We start from the raw sequence: 22451 nt of genomic DNA, 5'->3' as shown, positions 1-22451 counted from the left end.
TTACGCTTTTGTAATGACCCCAGTTCACGCCTTTAACTTTTATGCATGAACATTCTTAAATGGAGTTCATACACACCCAGCATCTGGATGACGAATTTACTTCCGTATCAATACGCCTTGATTATTCCTTGCAGCTAAATATCGATCTAGTTAAACAATTAGAGCCAACTATTCATGGACAATCCGATTGCCTTCTTATGCTCACACTTCTCAATAAATGAGTAAAAAAAATAATAATTATTATGGATATACAAAAATATGTTTAAAAGAAATGTGGATGCCGCTACTAGACTACGACGTCCGACAGCATTTATGCCAACACGTCGTCAAAAAAAAGAAAAAGGTTGCAGTGTATGAAACCGTGGTACGGAAGCTCCGATGGGGTTGAACCGCTGGTAATTTAAGCTCGATATGCTCTGGCTTCAACATCCCACATGGGCTATGCTTGTTAAAACATCACACTGCCATTATTCAAGAGGATGACCATAGACAATGTTGGATGTTGTAGTCGTGTGTGAACCTCGTTCAAGTTAACTATCGGCAATCACCTGAGGTTTTAATCAGCTCACCTTCGAGCTTCCTGACACTTTCATCCGCTGAGGAAATACGTTTATAATATAATATTGGATAACGCACTAAATATGATGGAAAAATTAATCGTAAGCATATTCCCAAATGATTCCAAAACACATTTCATAAAATTGATAATTGTGGTTAAATACGAAAAAAAATATTGTGAAAGCTAATGGAATGTCATAGCAAATATGATGATAAAACGAATAAAGGGGAAAGAAAATGTGGCTTGCAAATGGACATTCAGGAATATTTCCAACCAGGGTACACCCTGAATACACGGAACACTTTACATCTGAGCGTTTTCAATCAACTTCCTGATACACTCCCAAAATGCTGACTGGGTATAACTGACTGTATCCCCCCCTTTTACCGCTCATGTACATACATAATTATAAGTATATCTTAAATAGTATTACCTACTCAATCTATCATAAGTAATTAAATTTAAGGGTCGAAAAAAAATTTGTTGTCCGTAGCCGGAACGAACTCACCCAAGTCAGGTTGCAGGCCCTTGGTGTTGGCTCTGCCGTTGTTGTTGTCGTTGCAGGTTGGTGTTGGTACTGTTGGTGGTAGTTGCGCTCTGGTCCGAGGTAATCGAGTGAACCTGGTGGTGATAAAACTTCGTGCTGACCCTTACGATCTGGTTGACTTGGTAATTTTGGCGTTAAGTGTATTACGCGGCGGCGTACTGCTGGCCCTGGAGGCGGAATTGGTGTCGAACGCTTTTCCGAAGGTGGTAGTGTACTTCGTAAGCGTAGAGAAAGGGGTTTATCTTCGGATAGCAATGGTTCTCATCAACATTTAATTTAGTGCCGTCTGCATCCGAATCGCAATCACTAGAACTTTCCGCACTAAGTGTGATGTGAAACGCCGCCTACTTCACTGGATATTTTATACGTTGAGCTTGTGTCAACACGACACAACCGTGATAAGGTGTATTACCACCTGTTTGTTCTTCTAGTAGTTGGGCTAAGGAATCGGCCTGCAATTCCTCGTTGCAGTCTTTTGGTTCTTCCACAATACTCGCTTGAATATGTGCACAGCCGGCTAGGGTGTTTTGCGATTAGTTAAATATAAGTGGGGATGTGCAGTTGAAGTAGCAATAATGTTAATGAAGCAGTTGGCGCCTTGCTGTTGAAGTTGTGCCAACAGATGTTACACGATCCTTTTTATAATCCCGGGCCGCCACAAATTTCAGCTGAAGCCAATCACACTTTTCCGGAAACTCGCCTGAATATAAGTGGGGATGTGTAGTTAATGTAGCAATAATGTTAATGAAGCAGTTGGCGCCTTGCTCTTGAAGTTGTGCCAACAGATGTTACACGATCCTTTTTTATAATCGCCGGGCCGCCACAAATTTCAGCTGAAGCCAATCACACTTTTCCGGAAACTCACCTGAATATAAGTGTGGATGTGTAGTTAATGTAGCAATAATGTTAATGAAGCAGTTGGCGCCTTGCTATTGAAGTTGTGCCAACAGATGTTACACGATCATTTTTATAATCGCCGGGCCTCCACAAATTTCAGCTGAAGCCAATCACAATTTTCCGGAAACTCGTGGCAATTTTCGCTAGTGATCGCAGATCTGTCTTTTTCTCTTTTTCGATACTTTTGTATCGCAACTTTCGCCCCATCACCAGTCACTAGGTGTGTTCGCACGAAAACGCTCCCAAGTGGACCGTAACCGTAGACCATAACAGCAGACCGTAACAAACCTGCTTCGCTTTGAAGACCTGACGATGAAGCGAACAGGAAACCGGATCCGCTGTGGGAAGCCACTGCCAGGGGCCTCCGATGCCAATCAACGTGGGGCACGACTCACCCCTGAGATAAGAGTCTCAAAGTCCTACTACGAAGCTAGCCGGGCAACATGGGTCCATCAAAAATAAAGTTAAGTCAAGTTGGGAATTATTTCTGTTTCCTAGTTTAAAAGGGCTTTGCGGCAATTAGACATTTGTTATGGAGAACTCGTCAAAACTCCGAAAGATGATTTCTACTGGTTATCGCCCCAACAGAAAGGCAAAACAAAAAAAAGATGTAGACATTTTGATATGGAAAACTCGTCCAAACTCCGAAAGGCTAGTGGTTATCGCCCCCACAGAAGGCAAAAAAAAAAATTTGGGTAGACATTTTGATAAAGGAGAACTCGTCCAAACTCCGAAAGTGGTCATCGCCCCCACAGAAGGGCAAAAAAAAATTTGGGTAGACATTTTGATAAAGGAGAACTCGTCCAAACTCCGAAAGGCTAGTGGTCATCGCCCCCACAGAAGGCCAAAAAAAAAAATTGAATCGCAGCTCAACTCGTCACAATCTAGGTGGTATTCTGCGGTACCACCTGAGACGTGGCTGGGGGTCCTACCATTCGCTCACACACTGACACCAGACAGCACAAATTCGGCAAAAAAAATTAAAAAAAAAAACTATTAACTTTAAGCAAAAAAAATTCACAACCCAGTTAGCGGACATATGTGTACCAAAGCCGACCAACGGACAACTTCCGGTTACAAAAAAATAAAGTGCGTGTAGCACTGCCTCACCGGGTGAATACAAAGTCTGGATAACTTGACGTGAAGTCTCGTGACGCCTTCGACTACTGCCCCTAATGACCAGTCCGGACAACTTGATCCGCCAACCATTCCACCGCAACGCAGGTGGCTGCTTCTGTGGCTGCCCACCTCGGACTGGTGGAATGGCCAACTTCACACGTTGCCCGAACTGACCAACCAGCGCCTCAGGTGCCACGTTGGGCGCCACCTGTTATGGCTCATTCAGCAACTGTCAACGATGATCACTCCGGACAACTTGATCCATCTAACCATCCCACCGCAACGCAGGTGGCTGCTCCTGCGGCTGCTCACCTCGGACTGGTGGGATGGTCAACTTCACAAGGGTCCTTGCCAACCTTACTGTTCCAGCGCCATAAACAGAAAAAAGTTCCTATCATGCCTTTCAAAACTAAAAGCTGTCAAATTCAAAAAAAAAAACTGACAGAAGCGCAGAGACCGACTCAAAACGATTGAAATTCAAAGAAAACGACATCCGGCAGAACCGGATGCCACGGACGGACCGTTAAACATTTAAAATTTAAATTCAAAAAAAAAAACCAAAAATTAAAAAAAAAACTGTTGAAAAAAACTAACCGAACCGGAAACGACCGGTTACTAACTGCTGAAATTAAAAAAAAGCTGAAAAGTAAAATAAAAAGAAAAAGAAAAGGGCCGAATATAACTTTGGGGCGCCGCGGGTGTTGTTGCGACGCCCGGTGCTATGTCCCACCCTCAAATCCATGGCCACCGACGCACCTAATCTTTCGGTGGCCCCTTACCTGTATTACCCTATGCCTTCTAAATAAATATGGAAGTCAGCATTCCCATTTATAGTACAATTTATTTAAGATACATTAAGGAAAAAAAATGGTTACAAAAATTCATTTCGATTTTTCATCTATTCTACTAGCAAAACAGAGAATAATTCTTATTGTACGCTTTTAGCTGTAGATTTTAGTTGTAAGCTTATGGGTAAGTACAGTTATTAATAATTAATAAAGGGGCGGAAGAGTAGAAAACAAAAAAAAAATTGTTGTATCTTAGTTTATTTTATTATAGTTTATTTTATTTTAGTTTAATTTTACTGGGTCTTCTTTTCTTTTATTTTTATTGTTATTATTTCTAAACTTTATTATCTTATCAAAGTTTATTTTATTATAATTTATTTCAATAATTTTTTTTTCTATTTAGCTTAATAACATTGAACCGTATTTTAATTTTATTCTATCCGCAAAGAAAAATGTGTCTGAACATATACGACTAGTTAATTAGAATGTAACATTTATTTGTATCGGTGTTTGACCGTTTCAGAAACTGTCTTTAAATTGCCTACTTTTACTATTAGTTATAATAAGTTTTGCATGTCTATGAACATATGCACTTTTATGTATGTAATTCCAGGTATGTGTGCATATTCTTATATATTCGAACAACGCAAGTGCTACAGATTTTAAGCTTATTTACGCTTCTTATTCTTCTCAAAAACATTTAAGTACTCTTTTAATTCCTAGTCTACGTTTAAAGGTCGTAGGTATTTACGTACTAATAGGCTTATCATGCTTCAGCAGCTGACATTAATTCTTTAACTATGCTAACCTTAGTTTAAAAATGAATAATCCGAGATTTCAAATTGGTTATGCCGTAGTTAATTACGCTTTTGTAATGACCCCAGTTCACGCCTTTAACTTTTATGCATGAACATTCTTAAATGGAGTTCATACACACCCAGCATCTGGATGACGAATTTACTTCCGTATCAATACGCCTTGATTATTCCTTGCAGCTAAATATCGATCTAGTTAAACAATTAGAGCCAACTATTCATGGACAATCCGATTGCCTTCTTATGCTCACACTTCTCAATAAATGAGTAAAAAAAATAATAATTATTATGGATATACAAAAATATGTTTAAAAGAAATGTGGATGCCGCTACTAGACCACGACGTCCGACAGCATTTATGCCAACACGTCGTCAAAAAAAAGAAAAAGGTTGCAGTGTATGAAACCGTGGTACGGAAGCTCCGATGGGGTTGAACCGCTGGTAATTTAAGCTCGATATGCTCCGGCTTCAACATCCCACATGGGCTATGCTTGTTAAAACATCACACTGCCATTATTCAAGAGGATGACATTAGACAATGTTGGATGTTGTAGTCGTGTGTGAACCTCGTTGAAGTTAACTATCGGCAATTACCTGAGGTTTTAATCAGCTCACCTTCGAGCTTCCTGACACTTTCATCCGCTGAGGAAATACGTTTATAATATAATATTGGATTACGCACTATGATGGAAAAATTAATCGTAAGCATATTCCCAAATGATTCCAAAACACATTTCATAAAATTGATAATTGTGGTTAAATACGAAAAAAAATATTGTGAAAGCTAATGGAATGTCATAGCAAATATGATGATAAAACGAATAAAGGGGAAAGAAAATGTGGCTTGCAAATGGAAATTCAGGAATATTTCCAACCAGGTTACACCCTTCTCCCGACGGTACATTGATTTTCGAATACACGGAACACTTTACATCTGAGCGTTTTCAATCAACTTCCTGATACACTCCCAAAATGCTGACTGGGTATAACTGACTGTATCCCCCCCTTTACCGCTCATGTACATACATAATTATAAGTATATCTTAAATAGTATTACCTACTCAATATATCATAAGTAATTAAATTTAAAGGTCGAAAAAAAATTGGTTGTCCGTAGCCGGAACGAACTCACCCAAGTCAGGTTGCAGGCCCTTGGTGTTGGCTCTGCCGTTGTTGTTGTCGTTGCAGGTTGGTGTTGGCACTGTTGGTGGTTGTTGCGCTCTGGTCCGAGGTAATCGAGTGAACCTGGTGGTGATAAAACTTCGTGCTGACCCTTACGATCTGGTTGACTTGGTAATTTTGGCGTTAAGTGTATTACGCGGCGGCGTACTGCTGGCCCTGGAGGCGGAATTGGTGTCGAACGCTTTTCCGAAGGTGGTAGTGTACTTCGTAAGCGTAGAGAAAGGGGTTTATCTTCGGATAGCAATGGCTCTCATCAACATTTAATTTAGTGCCGTCTGCATCCGAATCGCAATCACTAGAACTTTCCGCACTAAGTGTGACTGTGAAACGCCGACCTACTTCACTGGATATTTTATACGTTGAGCTTGTGTCAACACGACACAACCGTGATAAGGTGTATTACCACCTGTTTGTTCTTCTAGTAGTTGGGCTAAGGAATCGGCCTGCAATTCCTCGTTGCAGTCTTTTGGTTCTTCCACAATTCTCGCTTGAATATGTGCACAGCCGGCTAGGGTGTTTTGCGATTAGTTAAATATAAGTGGGGATGTGCAGTTGAAGTAGCAATAATGTTAATGAAGCAGTTGGCGCCTTGCTGTTGAAGTTGTGCCAACAGATGTTACACGATCCTTTTTATAATCCCGGGCCGCCACAAATTTCAGCTGAAGCCAATCACACTTTTCCGGAAACTCACCTGAATATAAGTGTGGATGTGTAGTTAATGTAGCAATAATGTTAATGAAGCAGTTGGCGCCTTGCTATTGAAGTTGTGCCAACAGATGTTACACGATCCTTTTTATAATCGCCGGGCCTCCACAAATTTCAGCTGAAGCCAATCACAATTTTCCGGAAACTCGTGGCAATTTTCGCTAGTGATCGCAGATCTGTCTTTTTCTCTTTTTCGATACTTTTGTATCGCAACTTTCGCCCCATCACCAGTCACTAGGTGTGTTCGCACGAAAACGCTCCCAAGTGGACCGTAACCGTAGACCATAACAGCAGACCGTAGCAAACCTGCTTCGCTTTGAAGACCTGACGATGAAGCGAACAGGAAACCGGATCCGCTGTGGGAAGCCACTGCCAGGGGCCTCCGATGCCAATCAACGTGGGGCACGACTCGCCCCTGAGATAAGAGTCTCAAAGTCCTACTACGAAGCTAGCCGGGCAACATGGGTCCATCAAAAAAAAAGTTAAGTCAAGTTGGGAATTATTTCTGTTTCCTAGTTTAAAAGGGCTTTGCGGCAATTAGAGATTTGTTATGGAGAACTCGTCAAAACTCCGAAAGATGATTTCTACTGGTTATCGCCCCAACAGAAAGGCAAAACAAAAAAAAGATCTAGACATTTTGATATGGAAAACTCGTCCAAACTCCGACAGGCTAGTGGTTATCGCCCCCACAGAAGGCCAAAAAAAAAAATTTGGGTAGACATTTTGATAAAGGAGAACTCGTCCAAACTCCGAAAGTGGTCATCGCCTCCACAGAAGGGCAAAAAAAAATTTGGGTAGACATTTTGATAAAGGAGAACTCGTCCAAACTCCGAAAGGCTAGTGGTCATCGCCCCCACAGAAGGCCAAAAAAAAAATTGAATCGCAGCTCAACTCGTCACAATCCAGGTGGTATTCTGCGGTACCACCTGAGACGTGGCTGGGGGTCCTACCATTCGCTCACACACTGACACCAGACAACACAAATTCGGCAAAAAAAAAAACTATTAACTTTAAGCAAAAAAAATTCACAACCCAGTTAGCGGACATATATGTACCAAAGCCGACTAACGGACAACTTCCGGTTACAAAAAAATAAAGTGCGTGCAGCACTGCCTCACCGGGTGAATACAAAGTCTGGATAACTTGACGTGAAGTCTCGTGACGCCTTCGACTACTGCCCCTAATGACCAGTCCGGACAACCTGATCCGCCAACCATTCCACCACAACGCAGGTGGCTGCTTCTGTGGCTGCCCACCTCGGACTGGTGGAATGGTCAACTTCACACGTTGCCCGAACTGACCACTGAGACCAGCGCCTCAGGTGCCACGTTGGGAGCCATCTGTTATGGCTCCTTCAGCAACTGTCAACGATGATCACTACGGACAACTTGATCCATCTAACCATCCCACCGCAACGCAGGTGGCTGCTCCTGCGGCTGCTCACCTCGGACTGGTGGGATGGTCAACTTCACAAGAGTCCTTGCCAACCTTACTGTTCCTGCGCCATAAACAGAAAAAAGTTCCTATCATGCCTTTCAAAACTAAAAGCTGTCAAATTCAAAAAAAAAAACTGACAGAAGCGCAGAGACCGACTCAAAACGATTGAAATTCAAAGAAAATGACATCCGGCAGAACCGGATGCCACGGACGGACCGTTAAACATTTAAAATCTAAATTCAAAAAAAAACCAAAAATTTAAAAAAAAACTGTTCAAAAAAACTAACCGAACCGGAAACGACCGGTTACTAACTGCTGAAATTAAAAAAAAGCTGAAAAGTAAAATAAAAAGAAGAAGAAAAGGCCGAATATAACTTTGGGGCGCTGCGGGTGTTGTTGCGACGCCCGGTGCTATGTCCCATCCTCAAATCCATGGCCACCGACGCACCTAATCTTTCGGTGGCCCCTTACCTGTATTACCCTATGCCTTCTAAATAAATATGGAAGTCAGCATTCCCATTTATAGTACAATTTATTTAAGATACATTAAGGAAAAAAAAAATGGTTACAAAAATTCATTTCGATTTTTCATCTATTCTACTATCAAAACAGAGAATAATTCTTATTGTACGCTTTTAGCTGTAGATTTTAGTTGTAAGCTTATGGGTAAGTACAGTTATTAATAATTAATAAAGGGGCGGAAGAGTAGAAAACAAAAAAAAATTGTTGTATCTTAGTTTATTTTATTATAGTTTATTTTATTTTAGTTTACTTTATTTTATTTTTGTTTATTTTATTTTAGTTTATCTCATTTTATTTTATTATAGTTTATGCTTTCTCTTGAAGAATTAGTTTAATTTTACTTGGTCTTCTTTTCTTTTATTTTTATTGTTATTATTTCTAAACTTTATTATCTTATCAAAGTTTATTTTATTATAATTTATTTCAATATTTTTTTTTTTCTATTTAGCTTAATAACATTGAACCGTATTTTAATTTTATTCTATCCGCAAAGAAAAATGTGTCTGAACATATACGACTAGTTATTTAGAATGTAACATTTATTTGTATCGGTGTTTGACAGTTTCAGAAACTGTCTTTAAATTGCCTACTTTTACTATTAGTTATAATAAGTTTTGCATGTCTATGAACATATGCACTTTTATGTATGTAATTCCAGGTATGTGTGCATATTCTTATATATGCGAACAACGCAAGTGCTACAGATTTTAAGCTTATTTACGCTTCTTATTCTTCTCAAAAACATTGAAGTACTCTTTTAATTCCTAGTCTACGTTTAAAGTTCGTAGGTATTTACGTACTAATAGGCTTATCATGATTCAGCCGCTGACATTAATTCTTTAACTATGCTAACCTTAGTTTAAAAATGAATAATCCGAGATTTCAAATTGGTTATGCCGTAGTTAATTACGCTTTTGTAATGACCCCAGTTCACGCCTTTAACTTTTATGCATGAACATTCTTAAATGGAGTTCATACCCACCCAGCATCTGGATGACGAATTTACTTCCGTATCAATACGCCTTGATTATTCCTTGCAGCTAAATATCGATCTAGTTAAACAATTGGAGCCAACTATTCATGGACAATCCGATTGCCTTCTTATGCTCACACTTCTCAACAAATGAGTAAAAAAAAATAATAATAATTATGGCTATACAAAAATATGTTTAAAAGAAATGTGGATGCCGCTCCTAGACTACGATGTCCGACAGCATTTATGCCGACACGTCGTCAAAAAAAAGAAAAAGGTTGCAGTGTATAAAACCGTGGTACGGAAGCTCCGATGGGGTTGAACCGCTGGTAATTTAAGCTCGATATGCTCCGGCTTCAACATCACACATGGGCTATGCTTGTTAAAACATCACACTACCATTATTCAAGAGGATGACCATAGACAATGCTGGATGTTGTAGTCGTGTGTGAACCTCGTTCAAGTTAACTATCGGCAATTACCTGAGGTTTTAATTAGTTCACCTTCGAGCTTCCTGACACTTTCATCCGCTGAGGAAATACGTTTATAATATAATATTGGATTACGCACTAAATATGATGGAAAAATGAATCGTAAGCATATTCCCAAATGATTCCAAAACACATTTCATAAAATTGATAATTGTGGTTAAATACGAAAAAAAATATTGTGAAAGCTAATGGAATCTCATAGAAAATATGATGATAAAACGAATAAAGGGGAAAAGAAAATGTGGCTTGCAAATGGACATTCAGGAATACTTCCAACCAGGGTACACCCTTCTCCCGACGGTACATTGATTTTCGAATACACGGAACACTTTACATCTGAGCGTTTTCAATCAACTTCCTGATACACTCCCAAAATGCTGACTGGGTATAACTGACTGTATCCCCCCCTTTACCGCTCATGTACATACATAATTATAAGTATATCTTAAATAGTATTACCTACTCAATCTATCATAAGTAATTAAATTTAAAGGTCGAAAAAAATTGGTTGTCCGTAGCCGGAACGAACTCACCCAAGTCAGGTTGCAGGCCCTTGGTGATGGCTCTGCCGTTGTCGTTGTCGTTGCAGGTTGGTGTTGGTACTGTTGGTGGTTGTTGCGCTCTGGTCTGAGGTAATCGAGTGAACCTGGTGGTGATAAAACTTCGTGCTGACCTTTACGATCTGGGTGACTTGGTAATTTTGGCGTTAAGTGTATTACGCGGCGGCGTACTGCTGGCCCTGGAGGCGGAATTGGTGTCGAACGCTTTTCCGAAGGCGGTAGTGTACTTCGTAAGGGTAGAGAATGGGGTTTATCTTCGGATAGCAATGGTTCTCATCAACATTTAATTTAGTGTCGTCTGCATCCGAATCGGAATCACTAGAACTTTCCGCACTAAGTGTGACTGTGAAACGCCGACCTACTTCACTTGATATTATATACGTTGAGCTTGTGTCAACACGACACAAGCGTGATAAGGTGTATTACCACCTGTTTGTTCTTCTAGTAGTTGGGCTAAGGAATCGGCCTGCAATTCCTCGTTGCAGTCTTTTGGTTCTTCCACAATACTCGCTTGAATATGTGCACAGCCGGCTAGGGTGTTTTGCGATTAGTTAAATATAAGTGGGGATGTGCAATAATGTTAATGAAGCAGTTGGCGCCTTGCTGTTGAAGTTGTGCCAACAGATGTTAAACGATCCTTTTTATGATCGCCGGGCCGCCACAAATTTCAGCTGAAGCCAATCACAAGTTTCCGGAAACTCGTGGCAATTTTCGCTAGTAATCGCAGATCTGTCTTTTTCTTGTTTTCGATACTTTTGTATCGCAACTTTCGCCCCATCACCAGTCACTAGGTGTGTTCGCACGAAAACGCTCCCAAGTGGACCGTAACCGTAGACCATAACAGCAGACCGTAACAGTATTCGTAGCACATTTAATGTGTTTAGGGAAACAGTTTTCATAAAGATAATTAACAAAATCGCTGCACTCCAAAATTTCATCATCCAAACTGTTTGGGATGCCAAATTCCTTAAAAGCTTTTACAAAATTTGACCCATTATCTGTCACCGTTGCTCTGACGTTATTCCAATTTAGACCGAATTTTGTGTGGATATTCATGATGATTTCATTAATTTTGTCATGCGAATGTGTCCCTTTAAATCGATGGCACGATGGAATATTAGCAAGTTCGGCAGAACTATTTTTTTAATGGATATAATAATTTATTGGGTCAATCCTATTTCTGTGATAAATTGTTCCCTCAGGGCGAGCGACAGTCGCTCTTCAGATAAATAACCCCTAAACTCCAAAAAAAAAAAGAATTTTTACGTGCATACGTGCCTTTTGCAAAATTTCAAAATATTTAGTGAACAGGATTTCGTTTCCGCCAATATCATATTTTGCAGCAAATATTGTCTCCGAGAAAACTGAGGTTTCGTCCATTTCTCTTTCAATGTCTTCTTCAGTTGTTGTATTGTTTTCATCGTTCGCTTCATGTTCCATATCACGGCTCTCTTCAAACACATAATCCCCGACAATTTCGAAGAACTCTTCAAAATTAACTTCCACTGATTCGCTGTCGTAATTTCCCATACCGATGTAATCGTTTTAATCCGACCCGCCAAGAAACTCACAAGAAATGTAATAAATGAACAATTTTCCATTAAAATTTTTTTCCAGTTTTCAAACTTGAAATCTTTTAAATAGGTTCTTGGTTTCTCTATTTACGATACCAGTACTTCGTCATGCACTGTCGACACGTCCACTGAGGGAATTCAAAAATGCTTCTACTGACAAATAAATCATAATTTTCCGAACAAATTCCTTGTTTGAACTACCACTGACATGGTACGATATACCATGACCATTAGTAATAAAATTAGACCTAGTTTGACGTATAACAATGTAATATTCGATTACGTACTTAGCTCCTAATCGGTAATTAAATATCTGGATTTCTCGTAGAAATTTTCACTTCGATAATCGGTAACTATAAAGAAGTTTTGGAGATATTGATAGGCCAATAATCGTCTCTTGAGTTTCATCTATAAATAGAATAGGAAATAAAAGAGAAACGTGAAAATTTGATAGCTAATCGACCCAAGAAGGTGGCGCATTGCGCATGTAAACATGATTTCAAAGGCAATTTTTACGTCATTTTCCTTTAGCTCTTGTTTTTTTCTCTCTTTGCATTCGCTGAAGAAGTCAAGTGTGACGTAGATGCGCAAAACGAAGAAATTTTGAACACGTGAATGCACAATCTTATGTGTGTGAATTGCGGTGAAGCCAACGCCTCTAACACCCCTTTCTCTCTACTCCACCCCGGGTGAAACTACAAGTCATTGTGAATGAAACTAAGTGTGATAACTTCTGCATAGACGTCAAAATTCCAAAGTGATTGGATCACCTGATTTGTAATTCACTATAGCTGTCTCATTCTGTATCTCTTTCTATCACCCGCTGAAGATAGGCGCCGCCATATTGAACACCCTGTCAAAACGCTAAAAAGTAGCCATATTGAGCATCCTGACAGGCAGTTGACAGATAAGATATCACACTTAATCCGTGTTTTTTTTACACGTAAACATCTATACGCCTAAACTTTATATGGACTGCTAAGCGTCAAACTTTAAATACACCTCTGAAATTGTTGCGCATAAAATGTGTACTACTAAATTTCAATACGAATTATACTCAAATGTAACTGAAATATGTGTTTTTGTTTCACCCTATACACTAATTCAATGTATTCTATGTGTTTCCACAATTCATCGCAACTGATTTAGCTATATGTTATACCCTATGGCCATCAGAGGGTTATGTATCCGCTTTTCGGTACACCCTGTGGCTGTAGCTAGTTATTTAACCACTGCCGCTAGATGGGTCTCCTAAGCATTATCTAAGCGAGGATAGGCGTTTTTTTCACGCGCCAACGTAAACGTATACGAGTGTATAAAAAACACGGCTTTAGTTTCATTCACAATGCTGCAAGTTTCCTCGGACTCCCGTTAGAGAACATTTATGACAATTGGGCTCAGCACTGCTACAATAACAACAACAAGCAAAATGCGAATGAGGCCGATGTAAAAAGTTACTCAATTTGAAATACACACTTGAAGCCAAGGGATAATCCCGGGATCGTCGCTATTCTGAAATCCCGAAAGTGTGGAAGTTTTTATGGCTTCGAAGCTTTAAGGCCTCCTGCGATTTACAACGAGATCGACTGAATTTTGTGTGTGTTAGTGCAGTCGGGTGGCTTCGTGACACACGTATTTGTTGTCGGCTACACGTTGATGAAAATCAAAAATTTTTGATTTTTTCATTTGACGCTTGCTTATTTGATAGTCGCGGGGTGTGATTGACAAAACAGCAGTGTTGTATTTAGTTTGTGTCGACATTCAAAATGAACAAGTGCGCGGAAGAACAGCAATTCACATTAAAATTTATTGAAAATTAGCAATGTTTACCAGCTTTATGGAATGTAAAGATTTTATTATTATTTAATGAAATTTTTATAAGTTTTTTATTATTTATTAAAACTGCTGTAGTTGCAAGTAAAAAAAAATCATCATCCGATGACGACATATTCACGTCCAAACGCTACGGTTTCTCAATGCAAATGTTGGTCGATGGCTTTTTATTTGATAGTCGCGGGGCAAGCGTTGTTATGGATACGCATCTACGTTGGAAGCAGTAAGGAAGGCGGTCGGCATGATGTGGTGGTGTACAGTGGCTAGTCTTTGTCGGCTGGGGCGGGTCCTTGCCAACCTTACTGTTCCTGCGCCATAATCAGAGAAAAGTTCCTATCATGCCTTAAAAAAACTCAGCTGTCAAAATCAAAAAAACCTGACAGAAGCGCAGAGACCGACTCAAAACGCTTATCAATTCAAAATAAAACGACATCCGTCGACCCGGATGCCACGGACAGACCGTTAGACATTCAAACATTTAAAATTCAAAAAGAAATAACCGCGAAAAAAAATTTCCGAACCGGACATGACCGGTTACTACTCTAAAATCAAAAATCAAAAAAAAAAACGGCTGAAAAATAAAGATACAAATAAAAGGGCCGAATATACAGAGGGGCACCGCGCGTGTTGTTGCGACGCCCGGTGCATATACCCACCCTCAAATCCATGGCCACCGATGCACCTATTTTTCGGTGGCCCCTTACCTGTAGACCCTACGTGCTTTCTAAATAAATGGCGACGCCAGCATTCCCATTTTAAATACTAATTTATTTATAATTCATTTCTATTAACGTATGTAAGCAACAAAAAAAATAAGATAATGCAGGTTTCTTAACCGGGGCTACAGCATTGTTGAAATACGAATAGCTAATTACGCTATGAAAATGTAGGTAAGTGTGTGTGGCTGCGGCCGCAATTTTTTTTCTTTAAATTTATGGTTGAGCTCCAAAAATGGAACGCTAAAACTTTTCAAATGATACAGACCGTTTTTCTTATGACTAACAACTTATCGAGCTAACTTCAATCATTTTGAAGCAAGAAAAAATATCATTAAAATGAAAAAAAATGAAATGTATGCTCCTTGTTGTATAGCTAACAATTTCGAGTATTCAATAATACAATTTGACAAAAAAATCGACCCTTGTTAAATAAGTCAACCGGACTGTATAAAACCCTCTAAGTACCACTTTGAAGTTTCTTTAACTACCCTGCAAAAACGCTCTCGTCATTCCACGTCATTTGACTAGCTATTATACAGTCATAGGTTATATTCCTAGTCACATTTGCATGGGTGTGGGTAAGTTTTATGACCAAAATTTTTTGTAGGGTAATTATTTTGAAGTTCATACATGGCTGGTACTTACATGGCCGCCAGAGTACGTACCGTGGGCCTCTGCCGGCGTGGTTACTGGTGATGTTGATTTTGCTGGTGAAATTGACGCTGTTGTTGGTTGTGTTGCGCGGTCTTGGGCGCGCTGTGTTGGTACTGTTGGTGGTTGTTGCGCTCTGGTCCGAGGTGATCGAGTGAACCTGGTGGCAATAAAACTTCGTGTTGACTTTTACGACCTGTATGACTTGGTGCTAAGTGGGCGTTCGTTGTATTACGCTGCAGCGTACTTCTGGCCCTGGAGGCGGAGATGGTGCCGGACGCTGTTCCAAAGGTGGTAGTGTACTTCGTAGACGTAGAGAAAGGGGTTTATTTGCGGATAACAAGGGTTCTCATCACAATTAGTTTAGTGCCGTCTGAATCCGAATCGGAATCACTAGTACTTTCCTCACTAGGTGTGACTGTGAAACGCCGACCTACTTCAACTGGATATTTTATACGTTGACTCTGTGCCAACACAACACAACCATTGTAATGTTTATTACCACCCAAAATAGACGAGTAGAAAAGAGGTTTGTCGGAATGGACTTTGCGCTATCGACTCTTCCTAGTTTCTGGGCATTTACTTGAATACGTGCACAGCCGGCGAGGGTGTTTTGCGATTAGTTGAGTATAGTTGGGGATGCGCAGTTGATGTGAGCCATAAAGTTACTGAAGCAGTATCGGTGCTTTACGCCTTTGCTGTAGATGTTGTGCCAATAGATGTTACACGATCCTTTTGTATAATCGCAGGGCCGCCAAAAATTAGGCTGAAGCAAATCACAAATCTTCTCGTTTGTATAACGCCTTAAATGAATAATTTTACATTAAACCTTTTTGTTTTATAAAATTTTCCCGATTAACTGGGCAAAACTCTTGCTTTTTTTCCCGGCCGGAAAAACGTGGCTATCGTTTTTGCTGCTTTTTTTCTAAATTTTTCCACGTCTTCGTTTTACTTGTGGCCGGAAACTCATGGTATTTTTTCGCTAGTGATCGCAGATCTTTTTTTTCTTGTTTTCGATACTTTTGCATCGCAACTTTTTGGTCCCATCACTAGTCACTAGGTGTGTTCGCACGAAAACGCTACCGTAACAGCGTCAAGTACCCGACACGCACACATACAAAAATTCTGTCAATCTCGTTGTAAATCGCAGGAAGCCTTAAAGCGTAGTTCACGACTTAAGGGCTAATTAATGGTGACTTATAACCATAAAACCATAACCAGATAAAACAGCTGATCGAACCTACCTTATGGAAATCAATGTAATCGGTTAATGGTGCCATACCATAGCGCTAACACCATAACCATACCATAGCCAACCAATTGGATTTGGTTTCTCGCCATATCCGTAAGCTAAAATATTTGAGTTGGTGAATTTAATAACTTTTTGTAGATTTTATTAATTGTTTTGGATACGTTATGACTAAGAGACTTATTTTTTGTGGAATATGTTTGTAATTTTTTGCGTTTTCTTCATTTTTATGAAATTTTCACAATTTTTAGGTTATGGTAGATGGTTATGGTTATGGGTAGAGTTATGACTATGGCGTTAGGGTTTAGGAAGTTTAATTAGCCCTTTACATAAAAATCAGTTTAACATAGCTCGTCATGTAGTTCATAGAATTTGAGGTTCCGTGTGAACATCGTCTAAGGGAAATATCATTGTTTACTATATAGTTTGGCAGCTTAAGTAGAGGTTATGTTGCGAATAGAGTGGAAGGCAGTGGACTAGGCAGTCGAATGTCATATAATGAAGGAATGGTGTTCGGAGATTTTTCGAAGTTAAAAAAAAAAATGATAAAAGCTTTAATATAAATAAAACTATTGTTTTAATAACAACAAAAACGCCATATATATTCTGTATACATAAATTTGTAAGGATTATCTCACTTTAAAATTTGAATTAAATAATCTAAAGTTTTGTTTTGAAACTGAGTCGAGAACTGTGCGTGTGAATGTGCGAATTTTCACCGATCAGCTGTTAGTTGCGCTACTTGGTAAAATTTACAATGGGAAATATTTTTTTGTAATACTATAGGATAACGGAAGTAGAAAATGTATATTTTGTATTTAAAACTCTATAATAACTATCTGAAAAAAGGATGCGCCGATCACAACGTCTGACTAGAAAACCTGTCACATATGCAGATTTCAATTATGAAGGCAAATTTTTATTTTATGATAATCAAAATACCGAAGTCAACATTGAAATACAAAAAGGAAGTGCAGATAACGGAAGTGCTACAAATGTAGTTGACTTGCCTCAAATATCTGCTGCGGCTGCTATACATTCCAGCAAACAGCCAACAAATAGTATATTAAGCAACAATGTTAAGAACCAAGCTGATGAAGCCAACAAAGACATCAAAGTGGGTAATAACAACAATAATACTGTGAAAGCAAGTAATTCAAAATTAAAACAGTCGGTTCGAAGAGGAAGGTGAGGGACTAGTTAAATTATTCAACTGTAAATATATTTATGTATTCCAAGGATATGATAAAGTGAGCTACTTCGTCACAGAAACTGTTCATTGTAGTACCACAATTAATATTGCCTAGACGATTTTGTTGCTCTTACAACTCTCGCCAAGCAAATCAAATCTTTATGACTGAGGCCAATCAACAATATAAAGGGAATCAAAGCTTATTGATTTTCCCAAACTTTTTGTACATTCTTAAGCTGCATTTTATTGATTTCATTTTAAAGCTTAGTTTTGTTGGATACAAGAGGAGTGAGTTCTAACAAGTTGAACACTCCATAATTGTGTTGTGAGTCCTTTAGCTAACCGCACGCGTTAATATTTAGGAGTAATCGATATGAAGTTTAAGGTAGCAATTTAGATTTAAGAGTAATTGATACGGGGATTCAAGGGGTTGATGAGCACAATAGCAAGCTTTATAGTTAGCTTTATATAGAGCTTCCGCCACCCAATCGTCAACCCTACCTAAGCGAGGGGAATCCTGTTACAAATATGAATGTATCATGCACAGGCGAGGCTCTGGCGACCCGAAGTTCCTCATGGAACAAGGGGTGGGGCGGGATGGCTTAGAAGGTTTAATGTGGTCATATTAATCGTTTCAGAGATGGTCTGTAATACCATAATTGTGCTTGTTACAGGAACATACCCGATCTTTATCCGACAAAGGACCATCAACATAGATAACACTCCCCAAAACCTTCGGGAAAATTTGATGTTGTTGGAAGTGTCTTTATCGTTAATACAACATTAAGGACACACACATTAAAAGAATGAGTCCATAGTGTTATCGGAAATTTACCTAACCGCCAAACAGAAAAACCCCATCCTAACCTAACCTAAAAGCTTTCTAGGACTTCTTACGCTACTTGGTGCTTGCATACCTGACAGCAGTACAACTCCTATTAGTTGGAGTCTTGACAGGGGACAAGCAAAAAACGTTCCTCCTCCAAGCGGCACTTTCTTCATCCGCTACCACTGACAAGGCCTAATTTAAAAGAATGTGACTCCGGAAGGCAGCGCCCAGTTAGAATACCCATGATGAGTCTACAGTGCACTTTTCAATAACAAGTGTAGCTTTGTAGTCTAAGGTTTGTAAGGCCTGCACATGATGTTCGCCACTTTGCAACCACGCCCTTGGTTCCACGCCTTTCCTGTTTGTTCGATCATTTGCAGCTATCGGTTTCTTTCAATCTCGCCCAATCTGATTGGGACGTCTACCGAACAATCTTCGAGGGATGTGCTCTGTTTAGCTAGCTCATTCGCTTTTTCATTTCCATATATTCTCATATGCCCACGGACCCGATATAAATGTATATTTCTTCATATGACCATTCTTTTCAGGGATTGCACAGGTTGGGAATTAGGTAATCTGTTGGTCTTATATTTGATGATGCTATACTACTTTGGACGTTTGGTCGGCGCCCAAGACATTGAGTCCCGTTGCAGTTGTTAACGCTATGTTCTCTTCCACCAAGTCTACAGGTGCAATGTGCAGAATGGCACTAATTTTTTGTGTGGCCGGCCACCAAACAAGGAGAGAGAGAGAGGGTGATAGACCTCACGTACACCCCTGCATTCTTTTATATGCATAAAATGCTGTCGAGGCTTTCTTTACCCTCACCTCCATAAACATCCACGACAGCTTGCTGCCAAGAATGATTCCTAGATATTTTGTAAAAGGTTTCTCCTGCAGGGTCGCCCCTTCCGAACTTAGTCCTGGTATAGTACGGGACCTTATACCTCATAGTTAACAAGACGAATTCTGTCTATTTATCTGCTCAAACTGTAGCAAATTGTGCTAAAACTAATATATAATTGTTTTATGTATTTTTCAATATGCAGACCGCCTATCAAAAGAGCGAGAAGCAAAAGCACCAGCCAAGTAAAGGCCAACACTCAACAAAACAAAAGAAGACGCTTAGTTACTGACGACAAAGAATTTGAAGCGCCTATCTTATCCGTCGACCACTACTTAAACCCTTTAAGGCATCCATTGCTTCAAGGGGAAACAAAAACTCAAATAATGGATAATAATGATTTTAAATGTTACAACAACATGTCGAACATGAATTTAAAATCGAGTATCGATTCCCTTCTACCACAAATGTATCCCATGCATTTTGTTAATCAAAACATGGCGAATAATTCATTTAATCAAACCTCGTTGGCACAAGTATTTCCTACTGCAACTAAAGATATAAACATCCAGCAACAAAATAGTCAATTTCCAACACCAGAATTAACTCAGTCATTGGATTTTGACTCATCTACTTCAACGATTTCGCTAACCGAATCTTTACGTGAAATATTCGGATGTGAGGACATCCGGGAAGTGTTAAAAATGGATGCAATTATATTTCGTATGCAAATTATACATTTGCAAGCTTTGGCGTTCGTATTAAATATACAATATGAATATTTGTATGCATTAGTTGAGAGGATAATGCAATTAGATTCTGGAACATTGCAAAAAATAGTTTATGCTTTTAAACCGGTGATGGATACAATTAACTGCCAAGGTGAAAATAAGGATGAATATCATTTTAATAATTTTCAATAGCTGAATAATTAATAAATGTTACATTTAAACATTCCGTGTATAGAAAAAAATTGTTAAACCTTTTACTATGAAGATATATGTAAGTATGAACCTTTATACATATATACTTTTAATAAAAAAGGCCAAAATTTACGTGTAACAGGGTTTGGGGGTTGAACACATTCGAAACGGCTCAACCGATTCTCATCTTATAGCATATTAAGTAGGTCTGAGAATTGGATCTTATCTTTTTTCATACGCCTAAATGGTAAGGGTAGGGCACACCTTAATTTTTTTGTTTAGCTTAGGGCTGGGGCTGTAACTGGACTTGGACTGTGACCGGCACTGGGACTGGGAACAAGGGATGAAGAATAAGAAGAACTAGAGAGGAGAAAAAAGATACTGAGAAAGAAATAGAGTTAGATGAAGATAGAGAGATAGATGGAGGGAGAAAGAGAGGGAGCTAGAGAGAAAAGAAGGGATGGAAAAGATGGAGAGGCAGAAAGAGACTCAGAGAGAGAGGAAGGCAGAGGGAGGAGTGAATGAAAGGTTACATAAATGGGAAGGAAAAGAGCGAGAGTAAAAGGTAAAAAATTCTTAAAAAAGTTATGCAGCTAGACCAAAGTTGGGGCAGAACATCTGCCGCATCTGCTAGTTTTTCTATATATTTTTAAATATAATACGAAGAGGATGTATTAAATTAAGGGCTGAGAAACATTCCGCAAAACTCATGATAACACAAGTAAGGAAGGCTAAGTTCGGGTGTAACGGAACATTGCATACTCAGCTGAGAGCTTAGAAGACAAAATAAGGGAAAATCACCATGTAGGAAAATTAACCTAGAGTAACCCTGCAATGTGTTTGTATGACATGGGCATCAAATGGAAGGTATTAAAGAGTATTTTAAAATGGAGTGGGCCTTAGTTCTATAGGAGGATGCTTTTTCGAGATATCGCCATAAAGGTGGACCAGGGGTGATCTAGAATGCGTTTGTACGATATGGGTATCAAATTAAAGGTATTAATGGGAGTTTTAAAAGGAAGTGGCGTGAAGGCGTTTTCAAGATATCGACCAAAAGGTGGACCAGAACACCATCTGTCGGGTACCGCTAATTTATTTATATATGTAATACCACGAACAGTATTCCTGCATCCGGTATCCTCAACTTCGATCTGGATACTGTAACAGGTTAAACTCTTACCTATCCAGAATCAACCCCGACATACAAAATGTATGCCCTGCTTGCAATGTGTCCCCACATGACACCAACCATCTCTTTAATTGTAATGTGGAACCAACGCTTCTAACACCCCTCTCATTATGGTCCTCCCCTGTTGAAACAGCAAGTTTCCTTGGACTCCCGTTAGAGGATATTGATGACAATTTGTGATCGGTCGCACCTATTGGATGGGGTGAAGCAATGTTTCATCCCGTTTTTCGTATTTGGTATAGAATTGACAAAGAATGACTTCCCTATGACAACCATAAAGCAATTACTTCGAACATACTTTACCGAAAATAAGGAGAGAACCAACATAGCCAAAGGAGAGGGAAAAATATACAAATCAGTAGTTCATGTTCCAGGAATAACGGAAAGAATAAAATTTTCAAAGCTCTATGACAGAGATAAATATCAGATCGCGTCAACTTATAAACACACGCTAAGAAAACTACAGCAATACAAAGGATAGAATTCCCAAACAAGAGAAGTCTGATGTAGTTTACAGGATTCCGTGTAATGGTGACGGGTCCCACTTATGCAAAAAGGTATATGTGGGGACAACAAAAATGAAACTCAAGACAAGGATTTCCGCTCACAGGTCAAATGTGAAATTAAGAAGCAGTTTTTCGGACAATAAGACGGCATTGTCATCACATTGCAAAGATACCGGGCATTATCCCGATTTCGATAATGTATCCATTTTACACGAGGAGAAAAATTACGGCAAAAGATATACTTTAGAAATGCTGCACATAACGAACACCCCTAATGACACGAAAATGAATTATAAAATCGACACTGATCAGCTGGCGCGCGTTTACCGCGACTTAGTTTTAAGACA

General features: G+C 39.3%; 1 protein-coding gene across 1 annotated transcript; it reads left to right on the top strand.

Annotated features, from left to right (window-relative positions):
• Positions 1-17386: 17386 nt before the first annotated feature.
• On the top strand, positions 17387-20452 carry mei-P22 (meiotic P22). Its single transcript, XM_067757363.1, has 2 exons — positions 17387-17809; positions 19692-20452. Exons 1-2 carry the CDS (start codon positions 17472-17474, stop codon positions 20407-20409), a joined length of 1056 nt encoding a protein of 351 aa, XP_067613464.1. The 5' UTR covers positions 17387-17471; the 3' UTR covers positions 20410-20452.
• Positions 20453-22451: the final 1999 nt, after the last annotated feature.

This window comes from Eurosta solidaginis, chromosome 5 (assembly GCF_040869045.1).
Source record: "Eurosta solidaginis isolate ZX-2024a chromosome 5, ASM4086904v1, whole genome shotgun sequence".
Lineage (NCBI taxonomy): Eukaryota > Metazoa > Arthropoda > Insecta > Diptera > Tephritidae > Eurosta > Eurosta solidaginis.
Note: the sequence above shows the minus strand (reverse complement) of the source record. Positions and strands in the feature narration are given on the sequence as shown.